General features: G+C 39.8%; 1 protein-coding gene across 1 annotated transcript in view; it reads right to left on the reverse strand.

Moving 5' to 3' along the window:
- The window catches only part of NDC80 (NDC80 kinetochore complex component), a 2,583,329-nt gene that overhangs the window by 1,195,289 nt on the left and 1,366,314 nt on the right, over window positions 1-21,726 (reverse strand). Inside the window, exon 9 of the mRNA XM_044071081.1 lies at window positions 2,451-2,654. Within this exon, the coding sequence (XP_043927016.1) occupies window positions 2,451-2,654 (204 nt within the window). The remainder of the gene's footprint in view (window positions 1-2,450; window positions 2,655-21,726) is intronic.

Below are 21,726 nucleotides of genomic sequence, written 5' to 3' on the forward strand. Positions count from 1 at the left end.
TTTGGGGTTGCTCACGTCTGTTGTTAACAAAACAAAAAAAAAACATTTTGGGTGTATTTAAGCCTGTTTGAGGAACAACTAGAGCATATTTCCATGTTAAATATCACCTGTTGTATAAATAACAATATGTTGAATAACTTACATGCTCATATTAACCTACTGCCTATTGTTTTAGAGTTATTTACATCTGTTAAGACATTGACGTTCTTTCTGTCGTGTTACCCATTTATAAAAAAGTAAAAGAAATATATGTGGAACAGCACTTAATAGCTATTTCCGCATGTAACTATTTTAACTTCATAGCATCCTGTTATCTTGTTCAGTTTTATTGCAGCACACCAGAAATATTTTAGCTCTAAACATGAGGCAGAAGACTTTTTTTTTTTTTTTAACACAGTATTATCGCAACCATTTTTCGGTTGGCTGTAATGCAGCCATACTTTGTTATGTTTTCTCGTTTGGATGTTATTGCTCCCAAGAGTTTCCGCAGTGATTTTCAGTACCACACATTGTTAGCAACCTATTTATTTATTTATTTTTTTGCAAACAGACATTTTAAACAGCATGGTATTTAGTTCATATCCAAACTGATGTGCTCATATCTAGACCATGGTCAGTGCTTGCCATAGTGGTAGTCCTATTACCTGATAGGTGATATCAGTACTAAGTAAACTTGTCAAGCTAAAAACCGAGACCCCCAATGAAATGCTAGATGACATCTCCAGATATCACACTATGGAACATGATAGATGCCGGCGAGAAAGCATGCAAAAAAGTGTACTTGCAGCTGCCACGAAAATATGGTTGCGATAATATGCAAGTACCCATTTTTTTTTCTATGTTTTTTTTTCAAATAATTAAACTCAGATAAACTATGTTTGTAGATTCTGAGACAGGCCTCAAGTGTATTTCTGGATTTTTTTCTAGCCCCATATTAAAAAAGAACATAGCTTTTACCTTGCATTCAACACAGTGTTATCCATGATTCCAGAATTCTGTGCTAGTGTCAAAAAACAATTCCTTACTCATTAAAGTATTCAACTTCATTGATCTTACTGGAATTCCAAAAATATGCCAGAACTATCCTGTACCTGCAAAGACTACTGAATACTGTTGTCTCCGGATTCAGGTCATGTTTACTCAACAAGATACACAGTCAAAGTTGGTTAAAGAAGTCCAGCATCTTAACATGATTTTCCTCGGTGATGATACACGTACCAAATTTAACATCTTTTATTTCACACACCAAATATTCAAGCTCTTAAAATGTACTGGTCATGTTCTAAAGCAAGTATAGGTAAGACATCTTTGAAGCTGAACATATCTTTATCAAATAAATACCAAATTATACATTTTTAATGCAAAAAGTGTATTGTCTTTACATTACATTTTGTTCATAAGGACAGCCTTAATTTTTTTTCAGAGCTGAAAATCCCCACCACAACCTCATAAAAAGCTGAACCCACAATGCCTTAGTACTTAAATTAATAAATGAAGTACTGTATTCTATGCATCAGTAGTTTTTCTACCTTACATCATAGAGAAGCAAACTATCAAACAGTTCTTGCAGGTGGGACATCTCACACTGAAAATTAACATGCAATAATGCAACCACAATGTAAATAAGAAAATGCTCACCTAAAATGGTAATTTTTTTTTTTGCTTTTCCATATTTCTCTGTAGTTGTATGTAAATCATTGGTCAATACCTACCTTGATATAATTTTTTGGGTGAGGTTATAGAGAAAAACTGAGTAAACATTGAAACTAAAAAGTCAAACAGCACATTGTAATCTTAATTTTCCCTAAAATCACTAGCACCTTTGCCACGAAGAGCAGAACAGAAAACAAAATTAATTGCAATACAAAATGCTTCTGAAAGTGACCAATATACTTTAATATCAGTCAAACTGCAAACAGTGTTGGTTCCAAAACAAACAAAAAAAAAAAACAATACAAAGCCAGACCTCAGCATGATCAAAGGATTACTTAAAAACTCTGATGGAGATGCACTTGATTTGTGTTTCATGAGCTGGAGTTTTCTATGGATGTAACTGACTTGTAGGCTACATTAAGCTACTATGCCATGGCAATGTTATTTATTTATTTTTTTTACCTTCAATACAACTACAACTTTGTATGCTATACAGAGGTTACTCTGTTCATTTAAGCTTCACCTCACATGAGGCAGGCTTCCCAGAAGCCTAAACGAAGCTGTCCATTTCAAAAGTACTATCAGTGTACAATTTCAAGGTCACCTGGTATGTTACAACTGTCAATCAGTAGCAGGTAACAGTAATACTTTTTGAGCATATCAGTTGCTTTTGGGTAGCAGATGTGTAACTCAAGCTTTGTATGTACACTTGTCCTCTATTATAGTAACTTAATAAGTAAGCTATGTTGATATGCCTGTAATAAAGTGAAAAATACATTAATCATCAATTTACTTACCAGCTCTTTAATCTTAGCAAACTTAATCTCCTCATTCCACTTGTGCCGCTCTGCTTCCTCAAGTTTCTCAGTCATGCTGTTCACAGTTTGCTGTAACTCTCGTCTCTCATGGTAAATTCTTTTGATATCAGCAACAGAAAACTTCTGCTTTTCAAATATCTGCAGCAGTCTGGCACTTTCCTGCTTGGCAGCATCCCTCTCCAGCTGCAGTCACAGAAGGAAAACAAAATGTACATATCCAGAAATGGAATATAGTCAATTCAGCAGCATTATGCAAGCAAAAAAAGTACTGCCCAAGCTTTCTTAGTAGTTTAGTGCCATTTCACATTAGAAAGCAAAGACTGGCATTCTCACTAACTTTTTTGTTTCACAATGAATTTAAAATCATAGCTTACGAACAGGATGCTAAAGATCAAAGTTGCAAAAATTCTCTGTTCATGACAATTTTAGTATACAAACATTGCTACTTGTACGCACAATGCAGTCAGCAGAAATAAGAACTAGACATGTTCATTGAACAAAAATGGCATGCTCATAGTAAATATCAGTGTGCCACTTTTTTTCTCTCTCAATACGTTTGACTTTTGGGTGATGGCTAAAGGAATGTATTTGCCACAGAAGATTAAAAAGTTCTGGAGAAGGGAAGCAAACACCATCAATGTATCTTGCCCAAGGCAGCAGTACAGTGCATTGTGTGTGTGAAAGCCCAATATACATAGACAGCAATAGTGTCAAAAGTACCTGTCAGAAAGTGAGACATGGTGAAAAGAAAAATATGGAAAGTCAGCACTGGGCGCATGAAACTACAGAAAAAACAGAACAGAAGTGGGAAAAGTGATACAAGTTAAAAACTATCATTGGGAGGAGTGAAAGCATGGAGAAGTTACAGTGCAAACTGTACTATAGTGGGAATACACTGTACAGTTCGGATAGTCTCACAATATAAATTGCAGTAATCTGTCAAAAAAATCATTTATGAAACAGATGATTCAGCTAATGCAAAACAAAGGAATACCCATTTCATTCTCCCTAGAAATCCATAAATGTGCATTTTCAAATGCATACCAAGTTTAATATCTCTTTTAAAGCAAAAGCTAAACATATAAATGCTTCAGTCCCTTTTCAAGGCACAGCACAACTACATTCACATCCTGTGAGTTCTGCAATCTTTCTAAAGATTTGAAAATGGTAGAAAGTGCAGTTTCTCAAGAATACTATGGCAGGACTGCTACAAACACAAATGTATGCAAAAGATGGGCTACACATCTCATGTTATATACATTGCTGGAGGATTCAGATACTGAGGGAACATATGAAATAACTAGATTCTTTGATGTAAAAGAATGATTCTGCTAGTTCACAGCTACTAAATAAATGGTACACAAAATAAGCCATTTTTCAAACATATTAATACAGACAGATTAAGTTCACTTTAATAATTTATTGCTGGCTGTTGCCTCGGCATTGACTAAGAACTCCCCCTTAGTCCACGAGCATGATGGGAGAACAAGATGAAAAGACCACAAATTTTTCACTCGATAAAGTATTTCCTCAGACATTCAGCAAACAAATTTCAAACTTGTTTATTAGCTCTACACAATAACTGACAAAATAAGTAATGCTGAATAAACAAAATGTTTTCAGCATAATAAGACATTAAACACCAAAGGATTTCAGTCGTGCAGCAGCAACCTAAACAGCTGCAAGTAAAGCTAGAGTCTTAGACGCTTGCTTTAGAAGAAACTGAAACCAAAACACTGACTTTTAACAGTTTCGAGAACTCTATCCATAACACCGGTAGATACCGATTTACATGCCATGCAATTCAATAATGCTTCAAAAGCTGGAAATTAGATACCAGATGAGGCCACACAAATGAGGAGACAAATGTCCAAGGATTTGGTGAACAATGTCAAGGCCAATGAGCCATTACAGAGAATGATTCTCTGGATCTTATTATGGGATATAGGGATGCCCAAGGTTTCACCAGATGGCATAAGAGTAGGTTACAGAACAAGCTGCAATATAATGTAATTGTTTTGATACAGCTAGACAATGATTTTCCTGGCAATACACTCTACCTCATAGAGAGCCAGGTTGGCAATTTCACACGACTTACAGACTGTATCAGCTATACAGGTTGTCAAATGAACAGCCATGGTCTAAAAAGGACTTTAATGTCTTAATATTACGTAAACGTTTTGCTCTCACCCATCAATAACACAAAACTAGTGATCTTTTGCCAAAAACAGAATGTTGGTTTTGACAATTAAGGCAAGGATGCTTTTACTGCAAAATTTGTGTGCAATTTTAAGTGCAATTTGAATTGAGATGGTAATCAGCAGCGTTAAGCATAATGCTCTCAATTTTACAGTCATCTACATGCTTGGTGAGCCAGACACAGAGTAATTTCTAATGTTAGAGAAAAAATGCCAAAATGGAATGTCCCTAGGACACACCCTTGAGGTACTTCAATGGTGACAATAAATGGTGAGAACAGAATTCCTTTTGTTAACATTTTGTGCATAATCATGTAGTCTATTTTAGACCCAAGTTACTATGGCTTCATGTCTCTTTAAAGACCCATGAGTGTGTATAACTTCATTATCGGGTACATTATCGAAAACCACAGATCAAGGTAAAGTGTATGGCTAGATCAACCTTCTAACCACACAGCCACTCTGGCAAGCACTGGCTATTCTCTTGAAGAAATATATAAGGTTAAGAATAAAATATCAACCTCTGACAAAACAGTACAGGGATAAGTCATACAGATTTCTCATGTCCACCTGAATAAGTTTCATAGCAAATTTCCTCCATCACTTTGCACAACATACTTACGAAGCCCTGATCTGTAATTCCTGCAATCTGTGGAATGGCCTACCTTGTGAATGGAGACTACAAAAGCCTGTTTCCGTATGGAAAAACTGCTAGTTTCTAATGCTACATAAAAAAATGTGCATAAGGAGACAGAATAAGTTACTTGTATTTGCACAAATTAGGCACCCTTCTATCTCACCTGGTACTTCTGACCTTAATGAGGGCAGGATTGCTATTTCCATAGTAGTTTTGGGGTGGATAACATATGCTAGCAGATCTAATTTATTATGATACCCATTTTCCTCTGCCATGCAACAAGCTTGTTCCATCTTCTTTATTCTTCATATGTGACTATACAAGGACTGATGTTAACTTTCTTGATGGCAAGATCTATCTTGAAATGAGGCACTGCTCCTTTTGATCGTTTTACAGCAGTCTCTTTCTGGATGAAGTTGTGCTGTGTTGGGAAAAATTATAAGGCTTTGTACAAACTTTTTCCCTGTTTAATAAATTGTTGATTTTGCAGTTCAACCACTTAGATTTACCGCAAGAAGTGATTGTTCAAAGCTCCACAGTTGCTATCTACAATATCCTTTACAAAGTGATTTACTTTTATTTGGTGTGTAAGTATTTTATTAGGTTTGTTTGTATAAGTAACATAATGGCATTATGGTAAAATGAATCCCGCCTTAAAATTATTTTTCTCTGCAAAGTTTAATTTGGGATACCCATTAACTTGACCTTGTCTAAAAAGGGCACTGGGGAAAGGAAAACAGTACATTCAGTACCTTAATCCATTCTGATGACAGGTTCACCTTATCCCTTGCAAAGTGGAAAGGTGTCATACTTTAAGCAAACTGTTAAGCAGATAATCTTTAATGCATATTTAGATGTTGGACCAGAGTAATGATATCCACAGGGTCAACAATTTCCCACTCCATCACAGTGACAGCGAGAGAGAGAGAGAGAGAGAGAAGCAACCAGTGTCAATGACTGCAACAAATATTTACAAATCAAAATCATTAAAAGCATCCAGAATACACTCAATTGTCTTGATATCCATAATCTTACTTTAAAGGAAGCAAGACACCGACTATTATCATGATTCAATTCTGTGAGCGTCACTTTTACATGTCAAGTCAGGGTCACCAATTATGAAACTATTTTCCAGTACTCTATTTTGATTTTAAGACTGGATCTGACAGATCAGTTATTGTTCTTTTAGTATGATGCCTAGTGACTGTGTGTGTGGCATAGTAACACATGTGCCCAACACAAGAATAATGAGGCGGTGAACAACTTAGCACCTCAGCATATGTTCTTCTGGAAAAAGAGAGGTTTGTTGGCCATTTTAAGTATGAACCACTAGTGTTAAGAAAATATCTGCATTTTTATACTTGGAATCAGTGTTCCCAGTTACAAGGAAATTGTCAATGAACATCAAACTTAACTGCAGCATGCTTTACTTTACTTACAGAGTTAGAAACCGCTATGCTGTTCTACCAAGAATACAAAACAATATCTTTACTTCATCATCAGAAGCAAAGACCTAAAAGCTTTTAATATGTTTTAATTTCACTCCCTATCTCAGTATCTCAAGCCCACCTTAAAAAAAGTCTCAAGAAAATGATGTGGAAGTGACCATAAGCAACAGACAAGTGTTTTACGCAAGTATGTTTGAAATCGAAGACATGAAACATGATAAAAGGCACTGAAAATGGTAGTTTTCTTGTACGTGCCAAGTCATTGGCTATTTTTCACTAGCAAGTGTCTCAGTCAGAAACAAGGCTACAAGTGCAAAGCAGTTATCTACCAGAAGTCTCTTAAGTGCATTCTATGTGAAACTGAAGATTTTTACATGCACCTACAAAGTTACTAGCTTTTTTCTTATTGCTAACTATGTTTCCTTGGAGATAAACTACACTGAACTTCATACAGTTCTGTCAGTGCTGTGTAACTAACATTTAAAGGTACATTGGTGGTTTAGTGAAAAACAATGTTTGAAACTTACAATAAGATACACAAATGGTTGCCTCCTCAGCAACCTTAATATTTAAATGCATTTAACATAACAGTGCAGTTTATTTAAAGTAGCCAATGTACACTTTCTTAGGGTTAAAAGTTGAAGTTTACTGAAAGCAACAGTTTTCTCACATCTGAAAAAGGAAAAAGCTAAGAAAAGAAAATATAGCTATCAGTGTAAGTACGGACTCAAGCTTTAACGTACTTTAGCATGGGCGAACTTCATTTTCGAAAAGGTAATGCCTGTGGGTGCTGTTATCAATTTGGGGCAAAAATTTTTTGAAAGTGTACGTAGTTGTATGCGTTTGTTTTAAGTTAAAAGGAGATGGGAGAATTCTAAAAATGTATTTAGTTTTTGCGTGCTTTCATTTAAGTAAAAAAGTTCTGAAAATGTTACACACGTTCAAATGGAGTGACAAGAAGCAATTACATAAAAGTTCAGCCTGCCGAACATTAGTGAGTACATGTAAGCGAAATGCTGGAAATCCAATTTAAAACAATGACCATGTATAATAAGAGGGAGTGACAGCTGTCTATTAAAATGGCTCCTCTGCCCATACTATCATAGAATATAAATGGTCTTACTGATATACAGAAAAAACAGAGTATTAATTACATCAAGAAATCTGCCTAAGCAGCAGAGACCTCCAAAGCAGACACCCAAGCAACCGCTACCCCAAAACAAAACACGTGAAACGCACATCTCACAAAGCCAGTGTGCCGAACAGTCACAGCCCTTAAGGCTAAACAACACACCTGATACACTTGTAATAGGTGACTATCGTCAGGCACACTGACGTCCCACTCACTAGGCTGAACAAGGAGAAGGTCACGGTGAGCTGCCTATCAGGGGCTAGGATCCGCCACATAACACAAGCACTCAGGTCACTCCAAGGCAAGTACAAATATGACTCAGTCATTGTCCATGCTGGTGTGATTGACCTGAGATGTACCTCCCTGGACTACATGAAGAGACAGAGGAGCTCTCTGAGCATGTATCCCAGGCCAGTATGACCCTGACCTTGAGTAGCATCTTAACCTCACCAAGAATAATGCCACAGTATGAAGACAAGATGATCAATTTCAACAATTGGCTTAAGTATTGGTAGCATTCAATGGGGATCCAATGCCTGTCAGCCTGGGATGACATGTTCGACAAGCCACGATGCTTCGCTAGGGACGGCTTGCACCTGTCACCCCTGGGCTTTCGGATATTGGCAAAGGCTCTTGCTACCCCCATAGTGCCTTTTTTAGGCAAGGCTCAAAAGACAAACCCACCTCCACAGGTATCACAAGGGATAAGAAACTAAGAGTAATGCTACTCAATGGCAGAAGTCTAAACCTCAAGATGCACGCACTCGAAACTCTCCTTAGCCGGGAACATCGATATCTGTGCAGTAACAGAAACCTGGTTCAAGGCTCCCGAGAGCACCCCAGGACTACCAGGTTATACCTCATACCATGCTTTTCGGCCCCAAAACTTGGACCGAACCACAAAAGGAGGGGGAGTATTAATATTCGTCAAAGATACCCACACCTCCAGGTTGGTGACACAGCACGAAGCATCAGAGACTATCCATGTGCAACTAACAGTGGGTAAAACTGCCTTCCAGTTTATGGCTTGCTACAGACCACCCTCCCAAACACAGGAACCCCACTAGGCCTTCCTAAGAATAATGGAAAATATGAAGGTCTCTCCAAACACCACTATACTGGGCGACTTCAACTACCCAAACATAGACTGGGAGCATTACTCTAGCTCCAACACCCTAGCCCAAAGGTTCCTAGAATTTATAAACTCAAATGCTATGTAACAACTTGTTACCACTCCCACAAGAGGGGAAAACATACTGGACCTGATCATCACCAACATGGGGACACTATGCTCCAGACCAGAAGTGTATCCCTCACTGGTAAGATCAGACCATAAACTAATCTCACTGGATATTCACATCCCGACCCCACCCCCTGCCCAGAAAACCACAGTGAAAAACTTCTCTAAAGCAAATTTCACATGCCTCAAATCCGAGGCGGAATCCTTCAAAGCCCCCGGGCCTGTGGAAAATACGGCCCAGATCGCAGAATCCTTTATAAACGCATTCTATGAACACCTTCAGGAATGCATGGATCATGCAATCCCAAATAAAACCAAGACCCAATCCTCCAAAGGCAGACGTCCTGTCTGGTCTACCTTAGCCATAAACAAACTATACAATAGGAGGAGGAAGCTACTACATGATAGAGCAAAATCCCAAAAAGGGAAGGCATCTCTGATCAGTATTAGCAAAAAACTACGGGCACTCATAAAATCATCTAAGGCCAGCTTTGAGAGAAAAATTGCACAGGACACTACGGATAATCACAAGGCTTTCTTTAGTTATGTTAGGAGCCTGGGTGGGAATTCCCAGAAATGCTCAGAATTAGTCCAAAATGACAAAAAATACACCGAGCCCACAGACCTTGCCAACATCCTAGCTGACAGGTTCAGTGCAAACTTCTCCCCCCCCATCCCCACCAAAAGGGCAAATATCTATCCCAACAGAGTGCTGCCCCCCTGACATCTCAGATGCTCAGGTAAGAGCCGCCCTCTCCAAAGCAAAAATCACAGCATCAATGGGACCAGATGGTGTCCCGGGCTGTGTCCTACATGAACTCCAAGAAGAGCTACACCCAAACATAAAACTACCGTTCAATCTTAGCCTTACTACAGGATATGTACCCAAAGAGTGGTGTACAGCAACAGTGGTCCCTCTCCACAAAGGTGGTGCCTCAACGGATCCTGGAAACTATCGTCCCATAAGCCTGACTAGCTTGGTCTGCAAAGCTATGGAAAGGATCATGGACCTCATAAATAAAGATATTGGGGACATACAGACACTGGATCCTACCCAGTTTGGCTTTGTTAAGGGCAGATCCTGCCTCTTAAACCTGGTTGATTTCTCTGAAACAGTCACCAAGGCCATTGACGAGGGGAAGGTGGTCCACACAGCCTACCTGGACCTCGCAAAAGCCTTCGATACAATACCCCACTCGGGCATTATAGATAAGCTCACCAGCTTAAATATAAACCCCTATGTCACTAGATGGGTTGCAAACTGGCTCAAGGACAAAACCCACATGGTTAGAATTGCTGGAGCCATGTCAGACTCCAAACCAGTTACAAGTGGCGTCCCACAAGGCTCGGTCCTAGGACCTCTCTTGTTCAGTATATATTTCTCGGCAGTACAGGCCAACACGGAAGGACTGTGGCTGACCAAGTTCGCAGATGACTGCAAACTGGGCACCATAATCAACTCTCCAGCTGACACAAGCACCCTCTAAAAGGGCCTCATAGAAACAGACAACTGGTGCCAGAGCCATGGCCTCAAGCTAAACGCCAAAAAGTGTATAGTCATCCCCTTTGGCAAAAACAAAGTGCCCACAAAGTACCACATAGGTGGTAATCCATTAAGTACAGAAGTCATTAGGGACCTGGGGACCCAAGTTGATAGCAATCTCTCATTTGACAACCACGTGGCCAAAGTGGTTAGAAAAACATTTTATATAGCCCACCTAATCATGAAGGGATTCACATCTAGATCAGGGGAGGTCATCGTGCCTCTTTACTCATCCCTCATCAGGCCCATAATTGAGTACAATGCCCCTTTTGGGATGTACCTCACCAGACACCTGCAGCAACTGGAAAGACCCCAAAAGTACCTCACCAAGAGGATCAAAGGGCTCAAACAGATGACATATGCTGCCCGGTTAAAGAAACTCCAGCTCTACTCAGTGGCATACCGCCTGCTCAGAGGCGATCTGTGCCTGACGTATAAAGCCATGTCTAATCCGGAATTAATGGACATGCTGCACCTCAGAAAATCCAAATCCCATCGAGCTACACACGCTCGAGAGACTTGAACCTCAGCACTGAAATAAATAGGACATGTTGGAGGGACAGATTCATAACCCAGAGGCTCCCTTCACTCTGGAATAAAATCCCAGTCCAGGTTAGGCAGAGTCCCACATTGACTCTCTTCAAGAGGAATCTTGATGAGTGGATGGGAGATCATAGGTTTACCCCGGCTATCACTTCTGTGTCACTGTTAGACAGAGGCACAGTATACTAACCTCAAAAAAAGGCATAGCAAAATTAATTTAAAATGGGTGGCGAAAGCCAAACACTCTGGCTAGGCTTATAAATGCCCTAGGGCAGATAGCCTAGTATGAACCTATGAAATGTATAGAGCAAATAATATTGCACACATTTGGAGAGAAAAGAGCATATGAATTTGACAGAGACATGATTGCTGGTGGACATTCAGCACAATAGCAGGGACAAAGGAAAAGGGGAGTAATAACACTGATTGCTAAAGAGGGTCCAGTAATGACAGAAGAGGGGAAATAGACAATAAATGCAAATTCGTAGCAGTAAGTTACTGGAAGGAGAGGAGGATTATACTAACAAGTATTTATACTCCAACAAAAATTGTTACATTTCTATAAATCAGAGGAATACACAAACAAGGAAAAAGCACAAATGGAAATATTCATGGTAGACTTAATGGCAAGGCGAGATGAAGGGGAGGCTCAACAACTAATAATTAAGAAAGGAAGAAATGAGATACAGATGGTGATACATAACCAAAAGGGAAATGTTCAGGAAAGTATAGTTGTGTAAAAATCTTACCATAACAGTACGTCCCTTTCACTGCTGCAATATTCATAACATATGAGATCTCCTGCTAAGGATAATCCAACATCTACCCATTATACCAAAGCCTTTACTTCCTCCTAGCATTGTATGTCAGGCATATGCTCCCAGCATAGGCACAGGCCATAAAGTTGATGTACAAACGTTCCGCACACAGAACTGAAGTGCCCCAGGAGAACTAGAGCCACCCTAGTAGAAAGGAGAACATGCACATCCGGGGAGGGGAACACAGAATAAAGAGTCAAAGAGCCCTTGGCCAGCAGAAAGTTCCCAAAAGGAGGAGGAAAGAAAGAAAACAAGTGGGAGGAGGGAGTGACTGAATACTGCAACAATGAAAAGGACTTCTACTGTTACAGTAAGATTTTACACAACTGTACTATGTTCTTCTATATCACTGTTGTAGTATTCATAACATATGGGAGATTACCAAAGCTACTCAAAAGGATGGGAGGACAAAGGCAAAGAGGAGCCCGCCACAAACCCATGAAGGGTAGCTCTGAAAAATCCTGTCCTGGCTCTGGAAATGACATCCAACTTGTAATGTTCAGTAAAAGTATGGACAGAGAAACAAGTGGCAGCTTCAAGGATGGATCTGGTATCCAAACCCTTGAAGAAAACTCCAGAAGAGACCACTGCCCTCAGAGTGAGCAGAAAGCTGCTTTTCGTGAAAGGCATAACAAAAAGAAATAACCTTAGAAAACCATGAGGATATGGTTTGCTTAGAAACTGACAAACCAAATGTCATGGTATGAAAGGAAACAAAAAGCTGCTCAGCTATGTAGATAGCCATTGTCATATCCAAGTACAACAGCTGTCTACAAAAATCCAAGGTGTTAAGAGCACTCTTACTAACAAGAGTGCGAAGAAGGAAAAAAGGAAGGAAGCTGTTTAGAGTGATTAAGAGGCAACTCATTGATCACCTTGGGTATAAACAAAGAATTACTATGGAAAGACACCCTTATCCCTATGAAAAATCAAACAAGGGAGGAGAACCCATCAGAGCCTGAAGTTCAGAAACTCTCTTAGCTGCAGTAAGGGCAACCAGCAAAACAGTCTTCCAGGTGGGTGTTGCAAACAAAAGAGAGAGAGAGAGAGAGAGAGAGTCTCAAAAGGAGCCACAGTCAGTTTTTCAAGGACAAAATTAAGATCCCAAGAGGGAGAAAAAAGGTTTTCTTGGAGGTCTGATATGAAGGACACATTTAAGGCCAAAGCTGGGTTCGAGGGCAGACATTCAGAAACTGCTGACAGGTGGGCTTTAACAGAAGAATATGCAAAGCCAGCAAGGACTAGTTTACACCAGAAAGAAAAGACCACTAAAAAGAGATCCTGATGATGTCTGAGGTATCAAACAGAAAATCTTTTCAATTTAGCCATATAGGATTTTCTAATATTGGGTTTCCTGGCTTCATGCAGAAACCTAAGCATATCCTCAGAAAAGTGGTGCCTAAATGAGATCCAACTCCTATCACAAAGTGTTGAATGAAGAGTGGACAAGCGAGTGTGAATGACAGAACCCTTGTCTTGTGAGAAAAGATGCATTCAATGAGCTAATTGTGATGACTTCCCCTGACAAGGTGAAAGAAGAAAGGGAAATTGCACTGTCTGGGCCAAAAGGGAGTCACCAGCAAGATTCTTACGGAGTCCTTCCTGATCTTGTGCAGGAACCAAGGGGATAAAGGAGGAAGAAGAGGGTAAAGCATTCCCTTCCAAGAAAAGGATACGCCGTCTACTTTCCAAGTCAAAGGACTCAGGACTCTGGAACATTAATGGCTTGTATACTTGCAACTCCACAGGGGTGGTATATTGTGCTACCTGTAATTCATGCCCATGCTTTCTTTTATTATCGGGAAAACTGACAGAGAATTTATGAACACAGCTATGATGTCAAGAAAAAACATAGCAAATGCATTATCTAATCACATTAATGAAAATCCTATACATACCTTTACATTTTGTATTGTCGAGCAAATACAGATAGAAGATCGACATGGTCCATTGCAACTACATCTTGAATGGCATGAGCTGTACTGGCAACTCAAGTTAAATTCTAACAACTGGCCTGGTTTAAATGGTGAACTGTATTAACTGCCTGTTGAGGTTAAAAGTGTTACAAAGATAATTATGTTTTTTAAAATTAAGAGTGGACAAACAGAGACCAGCTGGCACAATGGTCAAGGTCCTGACCTATGACCAATGCCTGTTTGGAGTTTGCACTTTCTTCCTGTGTTTCCAAGGGGTTTCTCCCACATAAAACTAACATGCTGAGTGTTTCCATCTCAAACTCACCGATGAATGGAGTTGTGGGCAGCAGCACAAACACCATAGAGTTTTGGCAATTTTATATTTAATGTTTTTGATCAAGATGCTTTGAAACATCTGATTTATTTGTTTGGTTCATGTTTCATGCTCTACAATTGTATTGTCTTCTATTGTCAATGTGCTGCATGTTGATCAGTATACTGAATGTTTTAACATTTTTAATTGTTGCAGCTTAATTGCTTAATTGGTATTTTAATACTTGTTAATTGATAGGGAGTGGAGACTCCCATTGTATATAAAAATGAGGTTTACTTTTTATGTATTAGATCTGAGGAAGCGTGCAGTTGTGCATACGAAAGTGCTTATCTTTTGTTTATAATAAATTTTTGATCCTTCGTGCTGGTTTTCTTCCATTTTTTCAAGTTACTGTGTCGTTTGGCTTTTGGAAGAGACCTTTGGGAGCCAGGACTGTTTTATTAGCTTTATTGCTTTATTTTCGGTTGCTGTTCCTGCCTCCACATTATGGAAGGATCCCCAGTAGAACTGGATTATGCACCTGAAAGACTTACTATCAATCGGAGATGGACTACTCTTATAGACATCAAGATTAATCCTTTACTAGGTATGGAACTTACTACTGCTACTCTGCCCATTCCAGCTACTGTCACTGATACGGCTGACTTTAATGCTATCTTTAAAGAATTAGAGAATTGCCTTTACAAACTTCACCGCCTCATATGGCAACGCAGACACCTTGAGGCATGCCAACATTTTAAAGTAGTTCCACGTGGAATGAGGGTACTGTGTATGCCCTCGTATGACAACAATCACCCAGAACTACTTAAGAGTTGGCAGAGGCTTAACCTTGAGTTATGTTACAAGTATATCACATTGTTACTGGAATATTTCTTACCTATAGAAAATGAACTAGCGACTAAAGCAGAACAGTTGCACAGTGATCTAATTGGAAGATTTAAAGGGGAAATCTTTTTAAAGAGGTTAGACAACCTCTATGTAAAAATTACCTCATACAGTGATAGACTTCAACAAGTTAAGTCACGTAAACTTCAAAGGGACTTTCGTGACTTCTCGAACGGGCAGGTGTTCGTTTGGCCAAGGTTTTCACATAATCAGGATGCATCAAATACAGGTTTATTGGCCAATGAAATGCCCTCTAATCCTCCTTCAGAATCGACGAGTATTGCCCCTTTAATGCTTCCTTTGGGGCCTGGCAATCCTTCTACGTCACTACCTGAGAGCACCGGAACCACACAGCTGACTGCGACTGGTACTCCATCGCCTAACCAGTTAGCCTTTAATTCACATCACATTTTGGGAGCCAAACCAAAGATACAAGACAGTATTGAGCGTTTTTTACCCCTGCCTGTCCAACTACACAGAACTTCAGGGGACAGATTGCGAAGTCGGGGAAGAACGAAGAGAAAACTTTCTCAGGAGCCACAAACAAGGAGAGCACGGATGAGAGACTGAATTGCTTGATATTTAACCTTTCAGATATTGTACTTTCTAAAATTGATTGTAATGTTTTAAATAGAGGATTGTCCTACATCCCTGCACAGGTTAGTAAACTTAATGAAACGCTCATTGACTTAAGGAAATTTGTTAGAACTGTTTCTTTAAAGTTGTTGTTTAATAAGAGTGCGTCTATGGACTCTAATAGACCTGTGGACACTTCCCTTATGTTTAAGAAGAAGAGTACTTTTACTCCAACGTTACATCCTATGTTGGACTGTTTTGTTAAAGCTTGCGAACAAGATTTGTATAGTTATCACTACAATAGTAAATCAGGGACACTGTTTTTTAACATGAGTCATAAAGAATGGGAGTCTGTTTTTTCCTTAGTTAATAATGACAACATTATTGTCAAACCAGCAGATAAAGGGGGGGGGGGATAGTGTTGTTGAATACGAATGATTACATCATGAGCATGAATAGATTATTGGAAGATGCTGACACCTACAAACAAATTAATGAGGGTATTGTGCAGCGTCATATATATGAGGTCCACCAAGAATTGTATGATTTAATGATGGCCAGACAGATTGACCAAGATTTATATTCTTTTCTGTTTATAGAACATCCTAAGTTACCTTACATTAAAGGGCTTCCTAAGGTGCACAAAGGGGTTATACCCCCCCCCTTTGCGCCCTATTGTTGTGGGTAATGGTTGGGTAACGGAAAACATCTCTGTTTACATTAAGAAAAAGCTTAGGCCTATAGTGTCTAATATACCCACTATATTAAGGGACACCTATCAGCTATTAGGTGATTTAAAAGAGATTGAAAGGTCAGTTACAGATTCATGTTTACTAGTAAACTTGATGTCAACAGCTTATTCACCTCAATTCCCAATGCTTATGGGCAGGAAGCCATAAGAGACATCTTAAATCACACTCAGGGGTTCAATAGGAATGAACAAGCCTTACTGAATACATTGTTAGATTTAGTTTTAAATAATAATGTACTCATGTATAGAGAACAATACTTTTTACAGCAATGGGGTGTAGCAATGGGGACTCGCTGTGCCAACACTTATGCCAATCTGGTGGTACACTTTTGGGAGTCCTCCTGCCTTTTCAAACATGCTAACTTTTCCAAAATTCTTCTGTATAGAAGATTTGTAGACGATATTCTGCTTCTGTGGGAAGGAACACCTGCAGAACTTTATAATTTCATAGAAGAATTAGAATTGACCTCAGACTTTTTAAGGTTTACGATAGATTTGTCTGCCACTCATATACATTTTTTAGATATTACCATTAGTAAGGACAAAAAAGGGGGATTATATACATCCCTGTATAGGAAACCTTGTTGGAGGAAAACTATACTCAGGTTTGATAGTATGCACCCTAGGTTTATATTTAGAAATATTGTGAAGGGTATATTTACCAGGATTAGCAGGTTGTGTGAGCATTCTGAAGAATTGCAACAACAATATCAGAAGTTAGAGCAGTTATTTCTTGACAGAGGTTATGATCCTGAGATGGTGCACAGAGTGAAGTTAAGCTTTACATCTGAAAATAGATATATTTCAGAGACGGGGAATCATATGAGATCATATACTTCCGCCCATTATACTTACCAGAGGGCTAACGTTATTTTGAAATTTACTAGTGATATTAGAAATATCACAGGGATTATTTCGAAGAATTGGAATATTATGACTGTCGATAAAGACATCTGTAAGATTGTTGGTTCTCACCCTACTTTCACATATAGAAACAGCAAAAATTTTCAGAGAATTTTATGCATAGAGAAGTTGGGTAGTTCCACTGCCAATATAGCAACAGTCCAACAGAGATTAGGCACCTACCCTTGTGGTAGATGCAATATATGTACTTCGATTTCCCGTGTACAGTCCTTTACACATCCTACTCTCAATTATACTTTTGAACCTAAGCATATAGCCAACTGTGAGGACAAGAATGTTATCTATATGGCTAATTGTGACGTGTCAAGCATTTTATATAGGCATGACCACGAGACGACTTAGGGACAGGATTCATGATCATTTATATGAAATTAAAAAGGCTGATACCAAGAATGCGTTAGCCAAACATATCTTGGAATTCCCCATACATGCCTTCAGTTTTAAGGTTCTGCAGAAGAAATGTTTTGATAAAAGGAAAGGTGACAACTTTTGTGAATTAGAGAATATAGAGTTAAGCTGGATCTTCAGATTTAAGGCTCATCATCCCCCTGGACTTAACTCATAAGTGAGTATTAGATCAGCACTGAAGATGAGGAGGTGATCATGACCTCTTGACCCTGTTTTCGTTTTCTCTTCTTTTTCTCTTCTACATGCTTGTTTCTATTCCACACAGCTTCCCCCCCCCCCTTTTTTCTTCTGTTTTTGTAGTCTTCAAACAGTCTTTAACACAGTCCTTTTGGGGATTTGTTTACAGAGATGGTTCATTGCTTAAGCACATGTTTAGCTTGTGCCTGTGACAACCTAGAACAATTCTGTAGTATGGACAGACATAAAAGTAAGAGCGTGCATTAGGTCTGTCTTTATTTTGACTTTTATTTTGACTTTTAATTACATAGATTCTACTTGAGGTTTTACAGTCTAGCAGTAGGTAGTTTGCAATACCATTTTTGGCAATTTTATATTTAATGTTTTTGATCAAGATGCTTTGAAACATCTGATTTATTTGTTTGGTTCATGTTTCATGCTCTACAATTGTATTGTCTTCTATTGTCAATGTGCTGCATGTTGATCAGTATACTGAATGTTTTAACATTTTTAACTGTTGCAGCTTAATTGGTATTTTAATACTTGTTAATTGATAGGGAGTGGAGACTCCCATTGTATATAAAAATGAGGTTTACTTTTTATGTATTAGATCTGAGGAAGCGTGCAGTTGTGCATGCAAAAGCACTTATCTTTTGTTTATAATAAATTGTTGATCCTTCGTGGTGGTTTTCTTCCATTTTTTCAAGTCAAGCAACAAACACCATAGAGTGCCCTATAGGGTGAAGAGTTGTACAGACCAACCGCTATGGGCATCTATTGCGATGCGCAGTATCCTCAAGATAGCAAAACACGGATCACAGACTGCACACGCCATGGCAGGGCTAGCCACTCTATGGTGTAAAATATGGCTCTAGGTGATTCGGTCATGTTGACTAATTTTGCCAAAATGGGCATGGGTAGTTACCAGTGATAAGTGGGTTGAAGTCCCAGCCTACTCTAACCTATGCCATGAACCCTTGCTAACAGTGGGAGGGATATATGTGCCCCTATTGGCCAGTGTGTGTGCCTGCCATAAAGCCCAGCAGCCCTGGTTCAATAAACTACTGGCCGGCTGGTGTCTTGTTGCCCAGCCTGGGTTACCTGGGATAGCTCTGTTTAGCGAAAACTGGATGTAAAACCAACCAACCTGCCAAGCATGAACTGAGAATTGCTATGCTTAATGTAGGTTCACTGACAGGATGCACCTTGGAAGTGGATGACTTGATATGGAGGAGGACGAACATCCTATGCATGCAGGAGAGGAGGTGGAAAGGCAGTGCAGCAAAGCCACTTGACTTGGAATCCAGACCCTACTACTCAGGAAGGGGAACAAGCTAGAAATGGTGTAGGAATTGGGTGAGAGAGAGGCTTCAGAAGGCAGTGAGGGATATCATAATTAATGATAGACTCATGGCAATCAGACTCCAGTGGAATGACAGGGCAGTATTCATAATCTCAGCCAATACCCCACAGCAGGGTTGTGATAGCGAGGAAGAGAGTGCATTTAGACACAAGTTGCAGGACCTACTAGATAAAGCAGGACAACATGAATTGGTACTGATAATGGGTGACTTGAATGCACATATCGGGACAGACAGAACAGGATATGAGGACTGCCCGGGTCCACATGTCTGGGGTAACAGGAATAAAGGAGAAGTCATTCTAGACTTCCGTCATGCAAATGGCTTGATAGTAGCCAACACATGGTTCAGAAAAAGAGACCGTCACAAGATCACATACAAGAGTAGCCAACATGCAACTCAGGTAGACTTCCTCCTAGTAAGGAAAAGGCAATGGGGTATAATCCACGATTGCAATGTCATCCTCAGTGAAACAGTCAGCACACAGCATAAACTACTAGTTGCCACAATCAGTTGTAAGCAGTGGTTAGAGAAGGCTCTAAGGTTAACAGAGACCAGGCTAAAGACCTGTAAGTTGACTGGAGAGAAAGTACAACAGTTCAAGGAATTACTCAGGCCTCTAGCACACCAGGAAGAGGAGGAAATAGGTGGAGTTGAACAAGAAAGGCAGTGTCTAAAAACAGCATGTGTTAGGAATACAGAAAAGATATCTGGTCAGGCCAGGTATGGAAATAAGATACATATGAAAAGCTGGTGGTGGAATGCAGAAGTCCAGAAAGTCATCAAAAGGAGGAGTGCAGGAAGAAGTGGAAGAAAGAAAAGATTGACCAGGCAAGGAAGGACTACTGGTTGGCTAACAGAGAAGTTGCAATAGCAAAGAATAGGGCCATCAGAGGCACTCTATCAACTTCTGGAAAATGACTCAGTGAGCAACTATATCAGGTTTTAAGGCAAAGACAGAAAGATAAAGAAGATAGACACCCTTCATAAGGGATGCCAGCGACAATCTGTTCACCAGTCCACAGGACATCAACGGCAGACTGAAGGAGTATTTCCAGCAGCTTCTGAATAAAGAAAGCCCAAAGAAGCTGTGCTGCTCCAGAAACAGCCTACAATGAGAGAAGAGGAGTAGCCCACCCTAGAAGAGGTATGAAAAGCACTAAGGAAAATGAAGTCAGGGGAAAGCAGCAGGTTCAGATGAGGTCACAGCAGATATGATAAAGATGCTGGGTGAGATAGGTGAGAAATGGCTACTGAGGGTACTAATAGCAGTGTGGAGAGAAAGGCGTATCCTAGATGACTGGAGAATAAGCATACTTGTGCCAGTGTACAACAACAAAGGGGACATCCAACAACTGTGGGCAGTAGAGAAGCATCAAACACATCACACTGCATGAAAGTTCTGGACAGGTGACTGAAACAGATCGGCAGAGTAGTAGAAAGAAAGATGGGAGATTAGCAGTTTGGATTCCGATCAGGATGCAGCACAATAGACCTGATATTTGTAGTGAGCCAGTTACTTGAAAAGAGGCTAGAGATGAGGACAGAGTCAAACTGGGCATTCCTAGACTTGGAGAAAGCATATGACAAGGTCCCAAGAAAGCTAATCTGGGAAGTACTGCTGGGGTTTGAAGTCGCAGAAACATTGGTAGAATTAGTGCAAGCTATGTACAAGGACCCAATGACTCGAGTACGAACAGTGTTCAGCCTCACAGAGGGGTTTCCCAGTGGGAGTGGGTGTACACCAGGGTTCAGCTCTGAGGCCACTGCTGTTCATACTAGTGATGGACTACATTAGCAGACGGGTCGGTGGGGACAGATCAACAAAGTTGCTGTATGCAGATGATGTGGCATTACAGACAGACTCTGAGATAGAACTTCAGTAAATGATAGGAGAATGGAATGCAAAATTGAAGGCACATGGGATGAAACTTAGCACAGATAAGATGGTGGTAATGGCAGCAAACTGAAGAAATCAGAAGATGCTGAAAACAGAGACAGAAGGGAACATAGTGGAACAGGTAAACAGCTTCAAGTATCTGGGAGGGGTGGTCGAGGAGAAGGGAACTCTGAATGAAAAGGTTAAAGCTAAAATCACAGGCAACAGGCACAGAGTGTCAGGTTTAGTCTATGACAGAAAAATGCTGAAGAAGCTGAAAAGTAAGGTGTACAAGACAGTGGTGCAACCAGTACTACTGTATAGTACAGAAACCTGGGCAGTAAAGGCAGAACATCTGAAGAAGCTCGATGTGATGGAAATGAAGTGCCTGAGATGGGTGGTAGGATGCACACTGTGGAACAGATGAAGAAATGAGGACATAAGAGCAGAAGCCAAAGTAGTTCCAATTGCAGAAAAGATCAAAG

Source organism: Protopterus annectens, chromosome 5.part0 (assembly GCF_019279795.1).
Source record: "Protopterus annectens isolate FY-2018-M chromosome 5.part0, PAN1.0, whole genome shotgun sequence".
Lineage (NCBI taxonomy): Eukaryota > Metazoa > Chordata > Ceratodontiformes > Protopteridae > Protopterus > Protopterus annectens.